The following is a 24,807-nucleotide window of genomic DNA, read 5'->3' as shown; positions in this document are numbered from 1 at the left end:
AGACAACAGCCCCAAGCATGAAGCCAAAGCTACACAGGAATGGCTTAAAACCAACAAAGTTAATGTCCTGGAGTGAGAATCCAATTGAGAATTTGTGGCTGGACTTGAAAAGGGCTATTCACTCTCCATCCCCATGAAATCTGACATAGCTTCAACAGTCTTGCAAAGAAGAATGGGGAAAAAAACTGCAGAATCCAGATATGCAAAGCTGATAGAGACCTATCCACACAGACTGAAGGCTATAATTGCTGCCAAAGGTGCATTTACTAAATACTGACTTGAAGGGAATGAATACTTGTGCAATCAATTATTCTGTGTTTTTTTTGTTTTGGGAATTAATTTAGATCACTTTGTAGAGATCAGTTTTCACCTTGACACGAAAGATTCTTTTTCTGTTGATCAGCGTCAAAAAAAAGCCAAATTAAATCCACTGTGGTTCGATGTTGTAAAACAATAAAACATGAAAATTTCCAAGGGGAGTGAATACTTTTTATAGGCACTGTAAGTACAGAGGCATGAGAGAGGTGCTAGCCAAAGTTGTCTGGAAGGGGGCATTAGCAGAGTAGGAATGTCTGGTGTTTATTGGACCACTGGAAAATGACACTATAGAAGTAGTGATAGCAGACAAGGAAATGCTGAATGAACTGGATTAGTTTTTGCATCATTCTTCACTGTGGAAGATACTAGAAGTCTGCCATAAATTTGAGAGTGTCAGGAGCAGAAGTGAGTGTAGATGCTGTAAGGAGAAGATGCTTGGGAAGCTAAAAGTCTGAAGGTAGATAAGTCAATTGGACCAGATGGACTACACCCCAGGGTTTTGAAGAGATTGTAGAGGCATTAGTAATGATCTTTCAAGAATCACTAGATTGTGGAATGGTCCCAGAGGACTGGAAAATGGCAAACGTCATTCCACTCTTCAAGAAGGGAGATAGGCAAAAGAAGGGAAATTATACGCCAGTTAACCTGATCTCAGTGGTTAAAATTAATTGCTAAGGAGGTGGTTTTGGGGTACTTGGAGGCACATGATGAAGCAGGCCATCATCATCATGTATTCCTTAAGGGAAAATCTTACCTGACAAATCTATTGAAATTCCTTGAAATAATAAGCAGGATAGACAAAGGAGAATCGGTGGAGATCGTGTACTTGGATTTTTAGAAGGGCTTTGTCAACATGCCACACTTGAAGCTACTTAACAAAATATGAGAAAAGATTACAGAAAAGATACTAGCATGGATAGAGCAATGGCTGATTAGCAGGGGGAAGAGTGGGAATAAAGTAAGCCTTTTCTGATTGACTGCCAGTAACTAGTGGTGTCCACAGGGGATAGTATTGGGATCACTTCTTTTTACAATGTATGTCAATGATTTGGATGACAGCTTTGTGGCTAAGTTTGTGGATGATATGAAGAAAGGTGGAGGGGCAGATTGTGTTGAAGAAGCAGGGAGGCTGCAGAACGACTTGGACGGATTAGGAGAATGGGCAAAGAAGTAGCAAATGCAAGTGTCGGAAAGTGCATGGTCATGCACATTGGTAGAAGGAATAAAAGCATAGACTATTTTCTAAGCAGGGAGAAAATTCTAAAATCTGAGGTGAAAAGGACTTGAGAGCCCTTTGCAATATTCCCTAAAGGTTAATTTGCAGGTTGAGTCCGCAGTAAGGATGGCAATTGCAATGTTAACATTCACTTCTAGAGGGTTAGAGTATAAAAGCAAAGATATTAATGCTGAAGCTTTATAAAGCACTGGAATATTGTCAGCAGTTTTGAACCCCTTACTTAAGAAAGGATGTGCTGACATTGGACAAGGTTCAGAGGAGGTTCACTAGAATGATTCCGGGAATGAAAGGCTTATCGTATGAGGAGCGGTTAGTAGCTCTGGGCTTTTACTTGCTGGAATTTAGAAGAATGAAGGGAGATCTCATTGAAACCCACTGAATGTTAAAAGGCCTAGATAGAGTGGAGGTGGAGAGGATGTTTTCTATGGTGGGGGAGTCTTGGACCAGAGGGTACACCCTCAGAATAGAAGGACATCTATTTAAAACAGAGATGAGGAGGAACTTCTTTAGCCAGAGGGTGGTGAATCTGTGGAATTTGTTGCCAAAGGTGGGTGTAAAAGCCAGGACATTTAAGGGTGTATTTAAGTGGAAAGTTGATAGGTTTTTGATTAGTCGGGGTGTCAAAGGTTACAGGGGAAAGACAGAAGAATGGGTTTGAAAGGGAAATGGATCAGCCATGATGAAATAGCAGAAGAAATTTAATGGGCCAAATGGCCTAATTCTGCTCCAATGTCTTATTGTCTTGTTTTCCTATATGAGGCATGCACATGATCAGCATTTGAAAAATGGACAGGACCTGTACATTAGATTATCAAAACTTTATATAGATGCAGTCCAAAGAAAAATACAATGCACCATCAACATGAAGTTGCTAGTAGAGCGGCATAGGATCTCAAAATTGTGTTACTCTACAGTATACCCTTGACCTCACTTTGGTTTACCGATGGCCTCTCTGGGTGGTTTCAGATATGGTCAAGGTTAGGGAAGCTAAGTCTCAGTCAGGCATAATAGCTTCTAAAGAGACTATGAAAATTTCAATTTAGCTGTCAAATACCCTTGATATCCCATCATTTGATTGTTAGCATGACCCAACAAAACTAGAACTCGTTAGTCTTTTCTTTAACCAATAAGTATTTTTAAATTACTTTTCTTGAATTTTGGAAAATGTCAGAAATATCCATGCTGTAATGCTCTATGAGTCTCCATGACAATCATAACAAAAAGTTGAACACGTTCCAAAACAGGCATTGTGTGTCAATGACAAACAATCCTAACTCAGCTATAGCAGGTTTGGTATATATTATATCTACTTGAGATGATACATAATTAGTACTTACGTACCCATTCAAGGAAGGAGGAAGAATATTTCATGCGAGTTCCTTTAATTGTCATGGTCCCTTCACAATGTTTTAAAATGGATTAACTTCACATCTTAACAACACTGCATTCCATTGTCATTTTAATCATCCTGATATAACCAAGACAGACAATTTAACACCAACTAGTTCCAAAAATATGAACAGTTCTGATCTATGTCTCTTCCTTCATTGAGACTTTGAATGAAACTGATTCCCTCCCTGGGGGCATATGCAGCAGAGGAGACTTTCATACTATCACATTAATATGAATTCCAGCCTCAGGTACTGGATGAAATTAGTGTTTTGAATAAAGCAACCTTAAAGGGATTTGAACAGAGCTGGATTGTACTGTATACATTGGTAATATTCCAGAAAAATGTATATGAACTTTTACTGGAGAATACAATGCACCACAACAAAAGTATCATGTTATATTGTCCCTTCTGGTGACTTAGCATATGTTGGAAGTGTATTAAAGTGAAAACCATAGCTGTGTTGATTGGCTTACAATCTGAAATCCAGGGCAATAAGTGCTACATCATCAAGAAATACAGTATTCACCATCTTAAAAGTATTTACTCAGCAAGCTATCTAATACTGTAACTGCATTTGAGAGAGAGCTGGATTGTACTGTATACATTGCTAATATTCCAGAAAAATGTATATGAACATTTATTGGAGAACACAATGCACCTCAACAGAAGTATCATGTCATACTGTCCCTTCTCGTGAGTAAGCATACGTTGGAAGTGTATTAAAGTGAAGACCAAAGCTACAGGTATGTTGATTGGCTTACAGTCTGAAATCCAGGGAACTAAGTGCTATATCATCAAGAAATACAATATTCACCATCTTAAAAATATTTATTCAGCAAGCTATCTAATACTGTAATTGCATGTGAAGAAAGGAACATTATCCCAATGCTGTTTAGTTCCATAAAACAGAAAAACTGGTACTAACCTGAGACCATATAAAACTGTGCCATCTGGGTGCAAACGTATCATTCGGTTCTTTACAGTGACACCATGCACAAAAGACTTTTTATCATTAAGAAAATAAGTGTCAGGAACCCAGAGTTGATCAGCCACTCTGTTGTCCAATGTGAGATTCAAGGGTATTTCTGAATAGGAAAGCCGTTTGTCCCGCCAAGCCTGTTGGAAGTACATCGTCAAAGTATAATCCTAAAAAAAAATGAAAAATGAAAATTATGTTTGGTTAGTCAAACCCCTTTTATTGGACCCCAATATTTGTTCCAAAATATCAAACTATTACTTGTGCTACTTAATCAATCAGAAAGTATTGCCGCTCATTCTTAATAATTTTGATTAATATTGCCATATGTCAAAAGAGATTTAAGTAAAAATGTTTAGATAAACAATGACACATTATCATTCCTTTTATCTGATGGTTACATGTCTTCTATGAAATAAATGTTGTATTTAATTATTTCATTTGCTGTTATTTTATCAAAATATAACGTTGAGTTGTGTTTTGACACTCTGGATTTTCCTTCAACCAATCTTTTAACTTGTGTAAGATGAGAGATCGGTATCATAAAATAGTTGAAATCTCACTGTTGTATCTTAAGTTCTTGAAGAAGATGGAACCACAAATACATAAATGTAATACATTCAAACAGAATGTAATAATTATTTTATTTACTTGTAGACAGTGATCCAGAACTCTACAGTAAGTTCAGATATGACCTATAGAAGGCTATTTTAAGAGAAAGCAATTTCTATTGAAATTAGAAATGGAGTTGGATGCACATCTGCTCCAGCAGGTTTGCGGGCCATGACTCGCTACAAGGCAAAGTCTAACATCATATAGAGCTGCGATGCTTCACTCCCAGATGAGCTTAATGTCTCTTATGCAAGCTTTGAAAGGGAGAATAAAATTACATCTGTGCGAATCCCTGAAGCATCTGGTGACCTTGCAATCTCTGTCTCAGAGGTTGTCATTGAAACATCTTTCAAGAGGGCTAACCCTCATAAGGCGTCAGGCCCTGATGGTGTACCTGATGGGGCACTGAAAAACCGTGCCTACCATCTGGGTATGTTCAAGGACATCTTCAATCTCTCACTGCTACAGTCAGAGGTTCCCACCTGCTTCAAAAGGGCAACAATCATACAAGTGCCCAAGAAAAACGGGATGAGCTGCTTCAATGACTATCACCCAGATGCACTCACACCTACTGTGATGAAGTGCTTTGCGATGTTGGTCATGGCTAGAATTAACTCCTACCTAAGCAAGGACCTGGACTCACTGCAATTTGCTTGACTTATCCACAATAAGTCAAGCAGATGCAATCTCACTGGCTCCCCACTCAACATTGGATGATCAGGATAACAGCAATACCTACCTTAGGCTGCTGTTAATTGATTACAGCACAGCACTCAACAGTATCATCTCCTCAGTACCAATCAACAAGCTCCAAAACAAAGGCCTCTGCAACTGGATCCTTGACTCCGTCATCGGGAGATCAGTCTGTGTGGATCAGAAATAACATCTCCTTCTTGCTGACAATCAACTCTGGTGCACATCAAATATGCCTGCTTAGCCCGCAGCTTTACTCTGTCTACACCCATGACTGTGGCTAGGCAGGGCTCCAGCATCTATAAATTTGCAGATAACAACTGTTATTAAACAGAATCTCAGATGGTGATGAGGAGGGGTACAGGAGTGAAATAGATCTGCTGATTGAGTGGTGTTGAAACAACAACCTTGCACTCAATGTCAGTAAGACCAAGGAACTGATTGTGGACTTCAGTAAGGGGAAGTCGAGGAAACACACACTAGTTCTCATCAAGGGATCAGCAATTTCAAATTCCTGGGTGTCAACATCTCTGAAGATCTATGAAGACCCAATATATTGATGCAATTACAAAGCAACTATATTTCATTAGGAGTTTGATGAGATTTTGTATGTCACTAAAGGTTCTATAGCAAATTTCCACAAAAGTACTGTGGAGTCATTCTAAATGGTTGCAGACAAGATGCTGAGCGATCAACAGCCAGAGATCCACTAATAGGATTTGACGACCAATATACAGTGCCTATAAAAAGTATTCACTCCCCTTGGAAGTTTTCGTGTTTTATTGTTTTACAACATCAAATCACAGTGGATTTAATTTGGCTTTTTTTTTGACGCAGATCAATAGAAAAAGACTCTTTCATGTCAAAGTGAAAACAGATCTCTACAAAGTGATCTAAATTAATTACAAATAAAAACACAAAATAATTGATCACATAAGTATTCATCCCCTTCAGATAACTATTTAGTAGATGCACCTTTGGCAGCAATTACAGCCTTCAGTCTGTGTGGATAGTTCTCTATCAGCTCTGCACATCTGGACACTGCAATTTTTCCCCATTCTTCTTTACAAACTGCTCAGCTCTGTTAGATTGCATGAGGGATTATGAGTGAACAGCCCTTTTCTAGACCAGCCACAAATTCTCCATTGGACTGAGGTCTGGACTCTGATTTGGCCACTCCAGGACATTAACTTTGTTGTTTTTAAGCTATTCCACTTCACTGCTTCATGGTAAGAATGGTGTATTTTTGATGATGTGCTGTGTTTGGCTTGTGCCTGGGCTTGGCTTTTTCTTTGCTGCTCTCTCATAAAGCTGCAACTGGTGAAGCACCCAGGCAACAGTTGTATGCACAGTCTCTCCTATCTCAGCTACTGAAGCTTGTAACTTCTCTGGAGTTGTCATAGGTCTCTTGCTGTCCTCCCTCACTAGTCCCCTTCTTGCACGGTCACTCAGCTTTTGAGGATGGCCAGCTCTAGTCAGATTTATGGCTATTCCATATTTTTTCCATTTCTTGATGATTGACTTAACTGTACTCCAAAGGATATTCAAGGACTTGGAAATTTTTGGTATTCATCTTCTGACTTGTGCTTTTCAATAACCTTTTTGCTGAGTTGCTTGAAGTATTCTTTTGTCTTCATGGTGTAGTTTTGCCAGGATACTGACTCACCAGCAGTTGGAGTTTCCAGATTCAGGTGTATTTTTACCACAATCAGTTAAAACACCTTGACTGAATACAGGTCTCCAAAAACAGATCTCCATTTAACTAATTATGTGACTTCTAGAACCAATTGGCTGCACCAGTGATGATTTGGTGTGATATATTAAAGGGGAGGGGGGTGAGTGAGAATACTTATGCAATCGATTATTTTGTGTTTTATATTTGTAATTAATTTAGATCACTTTGTAGAGATCTGTTTTCACTTTGACATGAAAGAGTCTATTTCTGTTGATCAGTGTCAAAAAAAAAGCCAAATTAAATCCACTGCGATTCAATGTTGTAAAACAATATAACACAAAACTTTCCAAGGGTGGTGAATACCTTTAATAAGCACTAATTCTAAATATATCTCTAGTCTCTCTATAGCTTGCAAGCAAAACCAAAGTTTGTAACAAAAACAAAAAGATGTTCACTCATTTCCCATCTGCTGCACATTTAATCTGCTTTTCTGGAACTCAAGGAACTTGGAGGCCACATATAAATGACCTTCTTGGCAAAAAAGTTTGCAGTTATTCAAATGCAAGTGTACTATTTATTATAAGAACTTCAGTACACTTCAGGATGACTAAACTTACAAAGTCAATGATGCAAAAATGGCTGTGTGCTTACACTATGTCCATATGTCGGCATTGAGAATAGTGAATGGTAAAAATATACCCACTTCACTAGCACTTCTCGCAACATTCACTACAAATCACTGACCACTTAGAGATGCTGATTTGTCCTCCAATCTCACTTTGCCATCTTGCTTTACCTCTTTATTTGTTAGTTATTTATTTATTTTAACCTAGTTTCACTTTGCTTTTGGTCATAAATAGTTATTAAAAGAATTAAAACACCATCCTACCTTGCCAAAGTTCTTATTAAATTGCAGATCATGCTTTCCAAAATTCCTAAATTTTCAGCTGTAGCAATTTTAATAAAAATTGGTTGCAAGCAGTATGTTTGAATTTATCTATAATACACTTCAGGTGATCTGTTTTAAATCCATACCAGTAACAAAACCTAGAATGTTGAATTCATGAAGCAAGTCACATTTTGTCCATATGCAAAAAGGAGGAAAACAGTATTAGATGGCAAATCACCCATAGGACTCATCTTGTGTGCTTTTAAGGAGGACCTCAACAATAACATCAGAAAATTCACAATGGTTTGTTGTCATGAGGCAGTATCTACCCAGAAATATTTAATTCTTAAAAGAAGGGAAAAATGGATTTAACAATTTGAAGTGGTCAATGGTATTGCAGAATAACCACAACATACTGAGCTAGGAAAAACAGGTTTAAATTAGTGAAATTAATCAAAAGTTCACAATGAGAGATACATAAGAATTTTCACCATTCATATTGTGTGTATTATTGATTGTAATTGAACCATTTCAGAACCACAAAACATGTTGTTTCAAGAGTACAGAAATAACTGGTGTCTCAGCCTGTTTATTCCTCTCCATGGATGCTGCCTGACCTGCTGAGTTGCTCCACCAATTTTTTTTGTGTGTTACACAGATATAACAAATGCTTGTATATAGTATAATCTTGTTTCATAGTGGATATAGTAACATCATTTTCATTCAATTTCTCTTAAAGAAAAATTAATAGAAAACTATTACAATATCCACAATATCTGTTGAAGCAAAAAATGATAAGATCTTTGCAGACAAGATCATAGAAACAGTAGATTGCAGTTCATTGGGCCATTGGTTAATTGGGGCATCTGTTTATTTAGGACAACTCTTAAAGAATAAAAACTGATTGAGAAAATAGCTGGCCTCCCTTCATTTACTTGGAACAATATGATGCTTAATTGGGCAGGAAACTGCTGCTGAACAGTTTCTAATAAGTATCAGTCATGTGCATTTGCATGACCGTTAGACACTACACCAGGCTTAAGGCTGATTTATACTTGTGCATACGGGCTACGCTGTAGCCTATGCCATAGGCCTGATTTATACTTTTGCGTAGCCCCACGCCATAGCAAGCATGCGTGGTTGTGTCTGCGTCGCTCTGCAATTCACCGCCAAAACGCTAGTTGGCGGTGGGGTTCTATGCCACTGTTTTGAGTTTCTTTGTGAGAGAAGTGAACGAGGAGATGCATTTCAAATATTTTCAGATGTCGGCAGGTAGATTTGACGATTTGGTTCATCGTCTCCAACCATTTATTTCGCATCTGTGTGCAGACGCGAAATAGAAAAGCAACCGGAAATGCGTAGGAGGAATGCGATGCTACCAAGCAGACCAATCATAGTTGTTGCGGTCTGCATCGCCACGACGTGTGAGTTACTTTTTTGGGGAGGTACACGTCACTCTATGGCGTAGGGTACAGGGTACCTACGGCATACATTTGATGCAGAAGTATAAATTGGGCTTTAGAGTGAACAGCTTTTAAATAGCATCAGTCGTGTATTTGTGTTCAAAAGACAGTGATCTTTGTCACTGATCGTTGGCGACTAATAAACAGTAAGACAATTCAGACCCGTTTTACTCACTGTTGTTTTAAGCATTCAGGCTTGGAGATGCCAGAAATTGTGGGAAGTGAAAAATGAAAAAATTGCAACTACTTCAATAAGTTAGGATTTATGAAGGTATCAACAATCATCTTGAATGTTGGAATGAAAATAAAGATTTGGAAGAATCAATTATCTGAAGCATTCTATGAAGATAGTCCATTATCTGCACTAGATGTCGGCACTGATATTGTTCATTTACAGTCAATAAAAAGAACACGGCAGATGCATTCCTCAGTCGATAACTATTACGAACCAACACACAGTTTTATAGTACTGTAGAGGTATTGGTGGTGTTCTAATCTTTTCTGTATTCCATTTAAATACAAAAATCGTTACTCAGTTAATTCGGCCGAAATTTACGAGTCCCGATGTGTCCTAATGAACTGGAATCCACTGTATATGTTACATGTTGCACTTCCAGATGTGCACTAAGACATATAGAAGGTTAAACTGGATGACATCTTAAAAAGTTACAGTGATCTCATTAATGCAGGCAGCACATCAAATAAGGGCTGCTTGTTGTTTCGACTGATGACAGAATATAGGTAGCAGTTCCCACACTGTTCAATATCCACACTTAACATAAATAGTTCAGCATTTTATTTTTAAAAGACAACCTGCATCTCATTCTAGCATGTGGCTATGTGGCTAGAATGAGTGCTATGAATTATTTTGCTTAATATGTTCTGTTGAAGAATAAATAATTTATAATGGCACATAGCATGTGCTGAAGATTTCTAATAACATGCTGCTGGAAAAGAAATGTTCTGAATTCAGAGCACATGAAGGTCTTTGACCTAACTTTTTCTTTTCTCATATTCTGCCTGACCAGCTGAGTTTCTATTATTTTCTCTTTTTATTTCAGATTTACAGCTTTTCAAGTATTTTGAGTTTCAAACACTGCTCAATGCATTACATATCCTTCAATTATTGACCAATAATCAACCAATTCTCAACTACACCACTTATTTGTTTTTGTTTCACTATTACTAAGTACAGCTATAAGCCTCACCAGTATGAAAATACTGGCAATAGTTCATCTATCACAACTACATTACCTAAATATATTTCTTTCAAGAGTAGGTGGCACATAATGGAATTGGAGCATATCTCTGTGTAATAACCTTCTTATAGGACACAGCACTGCATATTATGCAAAGGGACATCATTAGGGCTGCTGCTTCTATCACACCTGAAACAATTGATATCTGCATTCCTCCTCCTCATTCGTAAGTAGCTGCAAAAGGTAAAAATACTTCATATATATTTTATCTTCTCTCACATCTCAAAACCAAAGTCATTTCTTTTTTATTTCTGATCCCTAAAAAACCTGAGGAAAGTGAAAAAAGAAAGGTAAATACAATCTACCACTTTAAGTCACACCTACAAGCACCAGTTCCAGGACTGACACAGTATCTTAGAGGAAATGCAAGAAAAAGAATATACATTCAGTGTGATACTGGTGGTCATGAATGCAGAGATTAGGTCAGGGTAAAGAAAGCATGAGTGTTAATTCACGGAACAGGAAGACCACATAACTAGATCTGAAGACTTTGAACATGCAAAAGAGAAAAATCTAATGGGGATACATGTCTTAAAAAGTGAAAAACTGGAAAGTAATGAACAGCGCACGCGGACACTCCGGTGATGAATATCTGTTATCTGTCAAGCAGGGGACCGTGCACAATTCTGATTTGATGGAGACAGACATGAGTGCACAGCAGAACATCTGGAAAACTTCTGAAACGTCTGCTTTGCTACCGCTGCTACTGTGTGGTAACCGGAATCTCTGGAGTGGGAGGCCTCGAAATCCTCCGCTTTGCGTGTTTCAGCGGCCGGGGAGAGGTCAAAGGCGCTCAGCAGAGGATGGTGCTCGGGAGGCTGTATCCGAGAGGCTGCTCGGAAGCTCGGAGTTTTCGGATGGATGGACTCAGGGTCGGCTGCTTCCAAGGTATCGGCAAGTTGACGGTGCCTGGAGGTTTATGGCAGGGAGTTTCTCCCTTTTGCCGCCGCTATCTGGGACTTGGGAGTCGATCAACTTGGGACTTTGAGACTATCTTTTTTACTGTGCCTATGGACTGTTCTTCATCAAATTATGGTATTGCTTTGCACTGCTGTATCTATATGTTATAATTATGTGGTTTTGTCAGTGTTAGTCTTTCGTCTGTCTTGTTTCCTGTGATATCACGCCGGAGAAACATTGCATCATTTCTTAATGTATGTATGCATTTCTAAATGACAATAAAAGAGGACTGAGTGTTCTCATAATCTAAAAAATATGGAGGGTCTGGTAAACCATGTATATATGTTGTAACTCGGTTACCTGTCTGGACACACACCTCTGCTGACTGCCCCTGAGGCTCCTCCCACAGAGTGCTGTATAAAGGTGTTCTCCTTGCCCCTCCCCCTCAGTCCGGGGGCAGACACTCACTGTGGAGGTCGTATTGTACAGCGAATAAAAGCCTTTCAGTATTTTACCAAACCTCAGTCTTTTGGAGTAATTCAAGGTGCTTCAATTTTATTCGCTGTACATTTTAAAACATGGAACAGTCCCTGAGACCAGACAAATTAGACCTCGATCCGCAAATGCCTGACGCTGGAAACGCTTTCGAACTCTGGCTGGCCTGCTTCGAAGCATATCTAGAGGAGATTAAAGCGACCGACCCCATAGCGAAGCGCAGAGTTCTACTCTCCAGGGTCAATCCACGGGTTTATTCGCTGATCAGAGACCAGCCGAACTACGACAGCACGATGAATGCACTCAAAAGTCAATACTTGTGGCCGATAAACAGCGTCTATGCTCGGCATCGCTTAGCGACACGGCAACAATGGTCCGGGGAATCGAGTGCTGAGTTTGTCTGGGCCCTACAGACACTCGTGCGGGCCTGCAATTGCCAGGAGCTGACGGCGGCGCAGCATGCAGAACTCCTAGTGAAAGACGCCTTCGCTACGGGGACCAGGTGAGTGTACGTGCGCCAGCGGCTGCTGGAAAAAGCCGATCTTACCCTAAGTTCGGCGATCGAGCTGGTTGATACGTTGGAGGCCGCTCTGCATAACTCCCTCTTCCTAATACCCTCAGAGCCCTCAAAAGGTGCCTGGGCTTCTTTTCATATTATGCCCAATGGGTCTCTAACTATGCAGACAAGGCCCGCCCCCTGGTCAAGTCCACCACATTCCCCCTCTCTGCCGAGGCCCACATGGCCTTCAACCGCATAAAAGGGGACATTGCCAAAGCAGCAATGCATGCGGTGGATGAGGCCATTCCCTTCCAAGTAGAGAATGACACCTCCGACTTTGCGCTGGCTGCTACCCTCAACCAGGCAGGAAGACCAGTGACATTCTTCTCCCGTACCCTTCAAGGCCCTGAAATTCGGCACTCTGCGGTAGAGAAAGAGGCCCAGGCCATAGTGGAAGCTATAAGGCACTGGAGGCACTATCTTGCCGGCAAAAGGTTCACTTACTTCATGCGAACCCCCAGTATGTCTACGTGGTTTTACCTGATGGGCGGGAGGACACGGTCTCGATCCGTGACCTGGCACCCGCAGGAGCTCCGGGCCCCTACCCTGAACACTCCGTGGTGACTATTGACCCTGTACCCACCAATGTATGTACCTACAAGACACCGTGCACCCCAAACCCTATACAGACACCACACGACACTCTCATACCGGGCGCGATGCACACGCAGGAGGGATTACCGACGCCTAACGTGCTGGCACCTGAAGTCAGGCCAGAGCCAGCACAACCGCCATCGCCAGTGCGATCACCGCCGCTGCTACGTAGATCACAGCGACGGACTCGACCGCCTGAAGGACTTAACCTGTAAATATACTTCTTGTAGATATTGTCAGTCACTTCACCCCGCGGGACTCTTTTTAAAAAAAGGAGGGGTGAATGTGGTAAACCATGTATATATGTTGTAACTCGGTTACCTGTCTGGACACACACCTCTGCTGACTGCCCCTGTGGCTCCTCCCACAGAATCCTGTATAAAGGTGTTCTCCTTGCCCCTCCCCCTCAGTCCGGGGGCAGACACTCACCGTGGAGGTCATATTGTACAGCGAATAAAAGCCTTTTAGTATTTTACCAAACCTCAGTCTTTTGGAGTTATTGAAGGTGCTTCAGAGGGATTCAGCATTAACTTGTTAAGGCACTTCAGGTGGAGTTTGAAGTTCATTCTTTTCAATATGAAATGCATAATTAACATGCAATAACAATTGATGCCTCATCTTTCATTGTAGCACAAGCATCTTCCAAAAGGTTCAAATGACGCACAGACTTCATCTATAGTGTTCTTTGTTGCAACGAGGCTTTGATTATAAACCTGCTATACTTAAGGGTACCCAGAATGGACTCAATAGCCAGTACTAAAAATGATAAGTTTTCAACTTTATGGTTGTATTCCTTCAGATTTTAATTATTGTATGTAAAATCAGTAGATTAACAAATGGATAGCCCTTGCAATCCAGTAGATAACCCCTGACTTCATCTGCTGAATAAAAATGCAGCTGGGACAGGAGAATGCCAGTAAAAAATTATTACGGCATTAGACTGCTGGTATAACAGTAATAGGGCCTGTGGTCACACAACAATTACAATTTCAATAAGTAGAATCACTTTTATAGAACTGTATTGGACAAGTATCATAGAAACAGGCCAAAATGCCAAACCAGTCCTAGCCAATGTTCATTTTACAGTCAAACTTCTTCCGCTCTTGCCACATCTAAATATCTTATTCCCTTTTTCCTGAAGTGTTTGTTTAGCCTGTTCTTAGATGCAGCTATATTATTCATTTCAATAACAAACTGCAGCAGGTGAGTTATACGTTCTCACAATTAAAGAAGTTTCTTCTGAATTCCCATAACAATAGCAGGCACAAGACAATGTGTGAGCGATCAATAGAACCCCATGGAAACCTGGAATCCAAATAAACACCTCTGTTTGATTTAGTCGTTTATCATTCACAACAGAAAATGTGATGAGCCAGACTCTTGCACAAAGTGCATCACCCTCAAGCAATACATCCACCTTCTCGACCATAGTGGAGAGCTCTTGTATACAACAATTACAATCTGAAGAAATTAAACTCTACAAATAAGAACTTAATATTCTCTGTGACAGCAAGTGTAGTGGTAATAAATCTTACAATGTAAACTGGAGCACAGGTAAACTTCAAGTATTTTAGAAAGGAGTGAAAAAGAAGTGGGATATGGGAGTAGAGCCAAACATCTCTGCAGTATTTGTCCGATAGAACTAGGCATAATAGAATTCATCCTTAACAGAGGCAATGAAATTGTAAATCATAAAAGGTCGGGTTTGGGCCAAATTGAGGCGGTGGGTCCTGGGCCTGAGAGCATATTGAAGTGGTATGGCTTAAATTTGAAAATGAGGAACAACCTGAGGTTTGACCTATATGAGCATTGGGCCAGATTGAAAAATTGGGGTGTTGGGGCTAGAGGCAAGGGATGGGTCGGTGTTCAGCTCACTGCTCTGTGAAGTTTACTTGTCTCTGCACTGAAATGAGGTTGCAGCATGCAACTAACAGGCTCCTAGAATGGCTGCAATGATGAATGGCTTTGTGACTGAGGACTGACTTTCATGAATTTCAGTTCGGAATGTTATTTGCTTAGTTTTATTGTTCATACAATGTTTTTTCTACACATTGTGTGCTTGATGTTGCCTTTTTTTAATGAGTCCTTGAAAGTGAATCGAAAGGTTATGTTCAATGATCAGTTCAGTATTGTTGTGAGTGAAGATCTCGATGCTGGTTGAAGAGCTTGATGGCCAAATGGTAATAAATGATCCTGAACCTGGTGGTATGGGACCAAAGGGTCCTGTACCTCCTTCCAAATGGCAGGAGTGAAAAGAGAGCATGGCCTGAATGGTGAGGGCCCCTATGATGGATGCTGCTTTCTTATGGCAGCACTCTTTATAGATGTGCTCAATGGTGGGGAGGGATTTTACTGTGATGAACTAGGCTGTATCCAACACTTTTTGTAGGCTTTTCCATTCTTGGGTACTGGTGTTTCTTTACTGGACCATAATGCAACTAGTCAGGATATTCTGCACTGTGCAATGATAGAAGTTTGTCAGAGTTTTAGATGACATACCAAATCTGCACAAACTTATTAGAAAGTAAAGGTTCTGCCATATTTTCTTTGAAATGGCATCTACGTGCTCGTCCCAAGACAGATCTTCTGATATGATAACGCCCAGGAATTTACAGTTACTGACCCGCTCCACCTCTGATCCTAATGGCTCATGGACCCCAGTTGCTTCCTCCTATGGTCAATGATCAGTTTTTTGATTTTGCTGATGTTGAGTGAGAGGCTGCTGAGGCACCACTCAAACAGATTTTCAATCTCCCTGCTATATGCCAATTCATCACTACTTTTGATTTGGCCAACAGTGGTGTCATCAGCAAACTTGGAAGTCCCCAAATAAACAAGGAATGAGATAGGAAAAGTAATATTGTTATATTGCAGATTAAGTAATAGTAATTCAGCCTGAAGTACATCCACTGTAGCTCCTTGAAGGTCATGTTAGGGATCTGGAACATCAGCTGGATGTCCTTCAGCTTGTACGGGAGAGTGAGACCATCGATCAGAGTTACAGGAGGTGGATAGCTTGGTGACTGTCAGAAAAAGGAATGGGAAGGTGAATAGGCAGTTAGTGCCAAGCACTCCTGCGGGCATTCCCCTCAAAAATAAGTACAGTATACCATTTTGAATACTGTTGTGGAGAGTGATTTCCCTAGGGAACGCCACAGAGAACAAGTTGCTGGCGCTGAGACCGGGTCCATGGAGCAGAAGAGAAAGATGGGGAAGAGGGGAATCATAGTGATGGGGACTTAATAATCAGAGGAACAGACAGGAGATGCTGTGGTGGTGAACGGGACACCCGGATGGTATGTTGCCTCAGGGTCAGGGTCAGGGACATCTCGGATCGCTTCCCCAGCACTTTGGAGGGGGAGGGAAAACAGCCAGATGTCGTGGTACATATTGGTACTAATGACATAGGAAGGAAAAGCAAAGAGGTCCTGAAGAGAGAATTTAGAGAGCTAGGCAGAAAGCTGAGAAGCAGGACCTCCAGGGTGGTAATTTCCGGATTGCTACCTATGCCACATGCCAGTGAGGGTAGAAACAGGATGATCTGGCAGATAAATGTGTAACTGAGAAGCTGATGCAGGGGGCAGGGCATCAGTTTCTTGGATCATTGGGATCTCTTCTGGGGGAGGTATGACCTGTACAAAAGGGACAGGTTGCAACTGAACCTAAGGGGGATAAATATCCTTGCGAGCAGCTTTATTAGAGCTCCTGGGGAGGGGTTTAAACTAATTTGGCAGGGGGGTGGGAACCGGAGCGAAGGGACTCATAATAGGACAGATAGCAAAAAGGCAAAGATAGCATGCAATCAGACGGTCAGGAAGGGCAGACAGATGATAGGACAAAATTGCAGCCAGCAGGGTGAGTATTAGTGTAATAGGGATGCAGAATCAAAAAGGGTAGCAAAAACAGTACTCAAAGTGTCATATCTTAATGCAAGGATAACACTTGAGAAATAAGGTAGATGATCTTAGTGCACTTTTACGGACTATTGGGTATGGTGTTGTGGCCATCACTTAATCGTGGCTGAAGAATCGTTGCAGTTCGGAGCTGAATATTCAAGGTTACATGTTGTATCAGAGGGATAGGAAGGCAGGCAGAGGGGTTGGTGTGGCTCTGCTGCTAAACAATAGCATCAACTCATTAGAAAGATGTGACATAGGATCGGAAGATGTTGAATCCTTATGGGTTGAGTTAAGAAGCTGCAAGGGTAAAAAGACCCTAATGGCAGTTATATACAGGCCTCCAAACAGCAGCTGGGATATGGACTACAGATTACAATGGGAAGTAGAAAAGACACGTCAAAATGGTAATGTTATGATAGTCATGGGAGATTTTAACATGCAGGTAGATTGGGAAAATCAGGTTGGTAATGGATCTCAAGAAAGTGAATTTGTTGAATGACTACGAGATGGCCTTTTAGAGCAGTTTGTCATTGAGCTTACTAGGTGATCAGCTATACTGCATTGAATGTTATGTAATGAAAAGGAGATGACCTGGGTGCTTAAGGTAAAGGAAGTCTAAGGAGGGAGAGGTCACAACATGATTGAGTTTAACTTGAAATTTGATAGGATGAAAGAACAAACTGACTTAGCAGTATTTCAGGGGAGTAAAATAAATTACAGTGGTAAGAGAGAGCAGTTGGCCAAAGTAAATTGGAAGGAGATGCTGGCAGGGATGACAGCAGAGCAGCAATGGTTTGAGTTACAGGGAAAAATGAGGAAGGTGCAGGATAGATGCATTCCAATAACAAAGAAAATGCTCAAATGACAAAATAGTATAACTGTGGCTGACAAGGGAAGTCAAAGCTAATGTAAAAGCAATATACAACTAAGCAAAATTTAGTGGGAAGATAGAAGACTGGGAACTTTTAAAAACGTACGGAAAGCAACTAAAAGAATCATTAGGAGGGAAAAGATGAAATATGAAAGCAAACTAGCAAACAATATCAAGGTGGATAGAAGAAAGCTTTTTCAAGTACATAAAAATAAAAGAGAGATGAGGGTGGGTATAGAACCGCAAGAAAATGAGGCTGGAGAAATAAAAACGGGGACAAGGAAATGTCAGATAAACAAAATGAGTATTTTGCATCAGTCTTCACTGTGGAAGACACTAACAGTTGCCAGGTGTTGAAGGGTGTGAGGAAAGAGAAGTGAGTGCAGTTACTAATACAATGAGAAGGTACTCAAAAAGCAGAAAGACCTAAAGATGCACAAGTCTCTTGGACCAGATGAAATACACTCTCGGGTTCTGAAAGAGGTAGTGGTAGAGATTGTCAAGGCATTAGTAATGATTTTTCAAGAATCATTACACTCTGGCATGACTCGAGAATTGGAAAATTGCAAATGTCACTCCAGTCTTTAAGAAAGGAGGGAGGCAGCAGAAAGGAAATTATAGACCAGTTATCCTGACCTCAGTGTTTTGGAAGATGTTAGAGTCAATTGATGAGGTTATGCAGTACTTAGTGACACAGGACAAGATAGGACAAAGTCAGCATGGTTTCCTTGCCTGATGAACCCGCTGGAATTATTTGAGGAGATTACAAGTAAGAAAGAAAAAACGAATGTAGTGGATGTTGCATATTTGGATTTTCAGAAAGCCTTTGACAAGGTGCCACACATGAGGCTGCTTACTAATGTTAAGAGCTCATGGTATTACAAGAAAGTTACCAGCATGGTTAGAGCACTGGCTGATTGGTAGGAGGCAGTGAGTGGGAATAAAAGGATACTTTTCTGGTTGGCTGCCAGTGACTAGTAGCATTCTGCAGAGCTCTGTGTTAGGACCACTTCTTTTTATGCTGTATGTCAATGATTTAGATGATGAAATAGATGGCTTTGTTGCCAGGTTTGCAGATGATACGAATATTGTTGGAGGGGCAGGTAGTGTTGAGGAAACAGGTAGGCTGCAGAAGGACTTAGAGAGATTAGGACAATGGGCAAGAAAGTAGCAAATGAAATTCAATGTTGGAAAATGCATGGTCATGCACTTTGGTAGAGGAAATAACTGTGCAGACTATTTTCTAAACGGGGAGAAAATCCAAAAATCTGAGATGCAAGGGTACTTGGGAGTGGTGAGAAAGGCAAATACAATGTTCGCATTCATTTCAAGAGGTCTAGAACACAACAGCAGGGATATGATGCTGAGGCTTCATAAAGCACTGGTGAGGCATCGCCTTGAGTATTGTGAACAGTTTTGGGCTCTTCATCTAAGAAAAGGTGTGCTGGCATTGGAGAAGGTTTAGAGGAGGTTCACAAGGATGATTCTGGGAATGATATGATTATCATATGAGAAACATTTGATGGCTCTAGGCCTGTACTTGCTGGAATTTGGAAGGATGAGTCGGGATCTCATTGAAACCTTTCAAATGTTGAAAGGCCTAGAAAGAGTAGATGTAGAAAGAATGTTTCCCCTGGTGGGGGGGTCACAGCCTCAGGATAAAGGGGCATCTATTTAAAAGACAGATGCAGAGAAATTTCTTTAGCCAGAGGGTGGTAAATTTGTGGAATTTGTTATCACAGGCAGCTGTGGAGGCCATGTTGTTGGGTATATTTAAAATGGAGAGTGATCAGTTCTTGATTGACCATGGCATCAAAGGTTACAGGGAGAAGGCCCGAGAGTAGGGGTGAGGAGTGGAAAAAAAGGATCAGCCATGATTGAATGGCAGAGCACACTTGATGAGCCAAATGGTCTAATTTGCTCCTATGTCTTATGGCATTTGGAAGCATCATAATTAGTTGCTGGCGAGGTGGAAGACCGAGGTAGTTGAAATTAAGATTTGTTAAAGTGGAATCAATAGAGAAGCCACAGTGAAAATAGAGCAAGGATAGCCCTCTATCAGAAAAATAGAGGGCTATGGGTAACCCTAGGTGTTTTCTATAGTAAGGACATGTTCGACACAGCTTTGTGGGCCAAAGGGCCTGTATTGTGCTGTAGGTTTTCTATGTTTCTATGCAAATCAAGTTTCAATCTAAAATTTGGAGGGCAGAGTAAAGTCACGATTGCTCTAAACAGCGACTCATTTGCTATCATCTTCGGAAACAGCTCTAATTCTTTCTTTGATATCTTTTTTTTTCCCTTTTCAAGGTTCTTTTTTGAAGACCCTGACCTGGAGCTACACTCTGACTTCAGTTCTTTGCGGGACTGGGACCCACTCTCAGGGCCTCACGACTGGCTGCTTTTTGATATCCTAAGGATGTGGCCTGGAAAATTAGTGCGCCTCCAGAGTGCCATATTTTTGTGGCTCTGGAGACAGGCTAATCTAAGGCCGGTGCCCCTGACTGAGGTGTCACGGGAGAACATGGAATATCAGGAGCAGCAGATTAGCTGCTGGCTGTGTGTCCAGAGACCTGAGCCCTTCCAGGGCTAATTCTATGAGCGCAGAGCTTGGGAAAAGCGATGTGACAGACTTCTAACATTAAATCATCAAGTTGTTATGTCTTTCCTCTCGCTATTGAAATGTGGACACCTATTTTTCCCTTATGAGATAGAGATAGAGAGATAGAGAGATAGAGAGATAGAGAGAGAGAGAGAGAGAGAGAGAGAGAGAGAGAGAGAGAGAGAGAGAGAGACTGTGGTATGTTGAATTACCGGGTGAATGAGCAGTCCTTGAGGTACTGCAAGTCTGTGTATTTATTGAAGCTTTGCTGCATGTTTGAGTGCTCAGTGGGGGGTGCTGATGCTTTTTTGCTGGTGGGGAGGGGGAGCGTCATTGCCTTGCTGCTGCTTGTACGTGGGAGGGGGAAGCTGGAGGGGTGTTTTGGGGTTCTAACTTTTAACTGTCATTCATTCTTTGGGAGACTGTTTTTGTGAATATTTGCGATGGTAAAGAATTTCAGGATGTATATTGTATACATTTTTCTGACATTAAATATACCTATTGAACCTAATAATACCTTTAGCCATTTTTCAGTACTAGATTCCAGAGGCTGAAATCTACTCAGCCAAGTTCGTATTCACAACAAAGACCAGCTTCTGCAAAAGTGGCCACATGCACATAAATTAACACTGCAGAAATAGCAGATCTTTAAAGAGGATTACTGTGGAAAGGTGACAGAGACCAAACTTGGAATGGTTTATTGGAGGAGCGGGGTTGAAATGATCTCAATGAGAATTGTATTAGGTAAATGTTCAGTGGAGTGGGTTCTGTGGAACTGAAGCAGGGGTAACAAAAACAATTGGAAGTAGTTAAAATGAAATCTGAAGACCCATAGTGATACCTACGTATCTGGGGGAGAGGCTGGTTTGGGTTGGAGAAAGGATGTAGTCACGGAAAGCTGAAAGTGAAGGAGGAACTATTCATGAAGCATGGATGTAAGTCAGTATCCTGGCAAAAATTACACCATGAAGACAAAAGAACACTCCAAGCAATTCTGCAAAAAGGTTATTGAAAAATACAAGTCAGGAGATGGATACAAGAACATTTCTAAGTTACTGAATATCCCTTGGAGTATAGTTCAGTCAGTTATCAAAAACGGAAAAATATGGCACAGCTGTATCTGACTAGAACAGGCCAGTCTCAAAAACAGAGTGACTGTGAATGAAGAAGACTAGTGAGGGAGGCTACAAAGAGACCTATGACAAATCTGGAGGAGTTACAAGCTTCAGTGGCTGAGATGGGAGAGACTCCACACACAACAACTAGTGCTTCATCAGTCACAGTCTTAAGGGAGACTGGTAAAGAGAAAGCCACTATTGGAAAAAAAACTCACATGAAATCTCAGCGAGAGTTTGCCAGAAGGACGTGGGAGACTTTGAAAGCAGTTGGAAGAAGATTCTGTGGTCTGATAAAACCAAATTGAGTTTTCTCGCCATCAGAGTAAACACTGCACATCTTCAAAAACACACCATCTCTACCATGATGCATGGCGGTGATTACATCATGGTGTGGGGATGCTTCACTGCAGCAGGCCCTGGAAGGCTTGTGGAGGTAGCGCGTAAAATGAATGCAGCAAAATACAGGGAATTGCTGGAGGAAAACCTGATGCAGTCTGCAAGAGAACTGCAACTCGGGAGAAGATTTGTTTTCCAGCAAGACAACAGCCCCAAGCATGTTACACAGCAATGGCTTAAAACCAACAGAGTTAATGTCCTGGAGTGGCCAAGTCAGAGTCCAAACTTCAATCCAATTGAAAATTTGGAGCTGGACTTGAAAAGGGCTGCTCATTCACCATCTCCATGAAATCTGACAGAACTTGAGCAGTTTTGTAAAGAAGAATGGGAAAAAAAATTTGCAGTGCCCAGATGTGCAAAACTGATAGAGACCTATCCACACAGACTGAAGGCTGTATTTGCTGCCAAAGGTGCATCAACTAAATATTGATTTGAAGGAGGTGAATATTTATGCAATCAATTATTTTGTTTTATATTTGTAATTAATTTAGATCACTTTGTAGAGATCTGTTTTCACTGTGACACAAGAGACTTTTTCTGTTAAGCAGTGTCAAAAAAGCTAAATTAAATCCATTGTGATTCAATGTTGTAAAACAACAAAACATGAAAACTTCCGGGGGGGGTTGAATTTTTTTTGTAGGCACTGTATGTCCTCATATGCAACCCTGAGATTCATTTTCTTGCGGGCATACTCAATAAATTCAATAACCACAAATGAATCAATGAAAGACCACACCAACAGGGTGGACAACCAGTATGCAAAAGATAAAAAACTGTGCAAATACAAAAAGAAAAAAAAATACATTAACAAACAAAACAAACAAATAAGCAAGCAAGCAAGAAATAAAGAATATGAGATGACGAGTCCTTGAAAGTGAGTGTACAGGTTATGGGAACAGTTCGTGATGGGCAAGTAAAATTAAGTGAAGTTATCCCCTCTGGTTCAACAGCCTGATATTTGATGGGTAATAATTATACTTTTATACTTTATTGTCACCAAACAATTGATACTAGAGTGTACAATCATTGCAGCGATACTTGATTCTGCGCTTCGTGCTCCCTGGAGTACAAATCGATAGTAAATATCAAAAATTTAAATTATAAATCATAAATAGAAAATAGAAAAGGGAAAGTAAGGTAGTGCAAAAATTCCAAGAGGCTGGTCCAGATAGTTGGAGGGTACAGCCCAGATCCTGGTCAGGATCCGTTCAGCAGTCTTTTCACAGTTGGAAAGAAGCTGTTCCCAAATCTGGCCGTATGAGTCTTCAAGCTCCTGAGCCTTCTCCCGGAGGGAAGAGGGACGAAAACTGTATTGGTTGGGTGGGTCGTGTCCTTGATTATCCTGGCAGCACTGCTCCGACAGCATGCAGTGTAAAGTGAGTCCACGGACGGAAGATTGGTTTGTGTGATGTGCTGGGCTGTGTTCACGATCTTCTGCAGCTTCTTCTGGTCTTGGACAGGACAACTTTCATACCAGGTTGTGATGCACCCTAGAAGAATGCTTTCTACGGTGCACCTATAAAAATTGGTGAGGGTTTTAGGGGACAGGCCAAATTTCTTTAGCTTTCTCAGGAAGTAAAGGCGCTGGTGGACTCTGCTTGGTTGGACCAAGTCAATTGTTCCTGAACCTGGTGCTGTCAGTCCTGAGGCTTCTGTATCTTCTTCCGCATGGCAACAATGAGAAGTGAGCATGATCTGAGTGGTGGGAGTTCCTTGAAGAAGTGCTCAACGATAGGAGGGCTGTACCCATGATGGACTGGGCCATATCCACTATTTTTACTTCTTACTCACTTCAATAATACCTGGAGCCTCCGTAGCTGTATTTTTTGAATTTGACATTATTTAAGCATTTTATGCATTTACAAGTCTTCTTGTGTATGCATGTACTATGCATGAAGAACCCAGATCAAATATTTGTAAGAATGCATTGTGAAAATAAAATACATATATTGATCAAGGTTTTGATAACCATTTTGTGGTATACATTATGAGGCCAAGAAATTATCAAATGATTTCCAATTCTGAAGAAAGGTCATTGATCAGAAATATTAAAATGACTTGTCCCTTCAGATGTTGCTGGATAATAATTCTTGATTAGCATTATTGATAAACTGTTGACAAAGCTATATGGTTAATAAGTTAACAGAACTGTTAAGAGAGAAAATAAGCAATGGAATATGCCCAGACAAAAGGTGTAATTCTTCAAGTTTACGTTAGCCTCATGAAAGCAACGCAAAAGTCCATAGACAGATGTGTGAAAGTGGGAATGTAATGGAGAAGTAAATTGTCAGGCAAATGTAAATTGGGTTGTTGAATGTAGATTTTCACAAAGCAGTCAACCACTCTGTTTGTCTTGACCAGAGGACACCAAAAACTAGTTTCAAAGAAGTGGAAGTGAATTGCTGCATCATAAAACCTACCTGATCAACCTATTGTAAGCAGCCAGTGGGATAGGCTGAAGTGTGCATCAATACATGGAATGACAATGTTGTGGCAAATATGGAGACTTGGCTATCACAAAGAGAGGAATGGCTGCTGGATACTGCAGGGTTTGGATGTTTCAAAAGGGACAGGGAGGGAGATAAAAGAAGTGGGGGAGTGTCATTGTTGATCAGGGATAGTATCACAGCTGCAGGTCTAGATAGGGCACAATTTGTGAGGCAAGTCCAGGAGGATTCCTAGCTCAATATGTAGATAGACTAGAGGAGAGGCCATTCTGGATCTGATGCTAGGGAATGAACCAGCTCAACTGTCAGATCTCTCAGTAGGAAAGCATTTGGGAAACGGTGACCACAAATCCCTGACCTTTATCAAAGCCTTAGAGAAGGATAGGAGCAGACAGTATGGGAAAGTATTTAACT

At 40.8% G+C, this 24,807-nt stretch overlaps 1 protein-coding gene across 3 annotated transcripts in view; it reads right to left on the bottom strand.

Annotated features, from left to right (window-relative positions):
• LOC134349224 (gamma-aminobutyric acid receptor subunit beta-2) overlaps positions 1-24,807 on the bottom strand; it is a 221,293-nt gene that overhangs the window by 99,809 nt on the left and 96,677 nt on the right. For all 3 annotated transcript variants that reach the window (XM_063053228.1, XM_063053229.1, XM_063053230.1), the window contains one exon: positions 3,874-4,094. In XM_063053228.1, the coding sequence (XP_062909298.1) occupies positions 3,874-4,094 (221 nt within the window). The remainder of the gene's footprint in view (positions 1-3,873; positions 4,095-24,807) is intronic.

The sequence above is a fragment of the Mobula hypostoma genome, chromosome 7 (genome assembly GCF_963921235.1).
Source record: "Mobula hypostoma chromosome 7, sMobHyp1.1, whole genome shotgun sequence".
In the NCBI taxonomy this organism is placed as follows: domain Eukaryota; kingdom Metazoa; phylum Chordata; class Chondrichthyes; order Myliobatiformes; family Myliobatidae; genus Mobula; species Mobula hypostoma.
The sequence above is the reverse complement of the archived record's forward strand: the minus strand, read 5'-3'. Positions and strand labels throughout refer to the sequence as shown.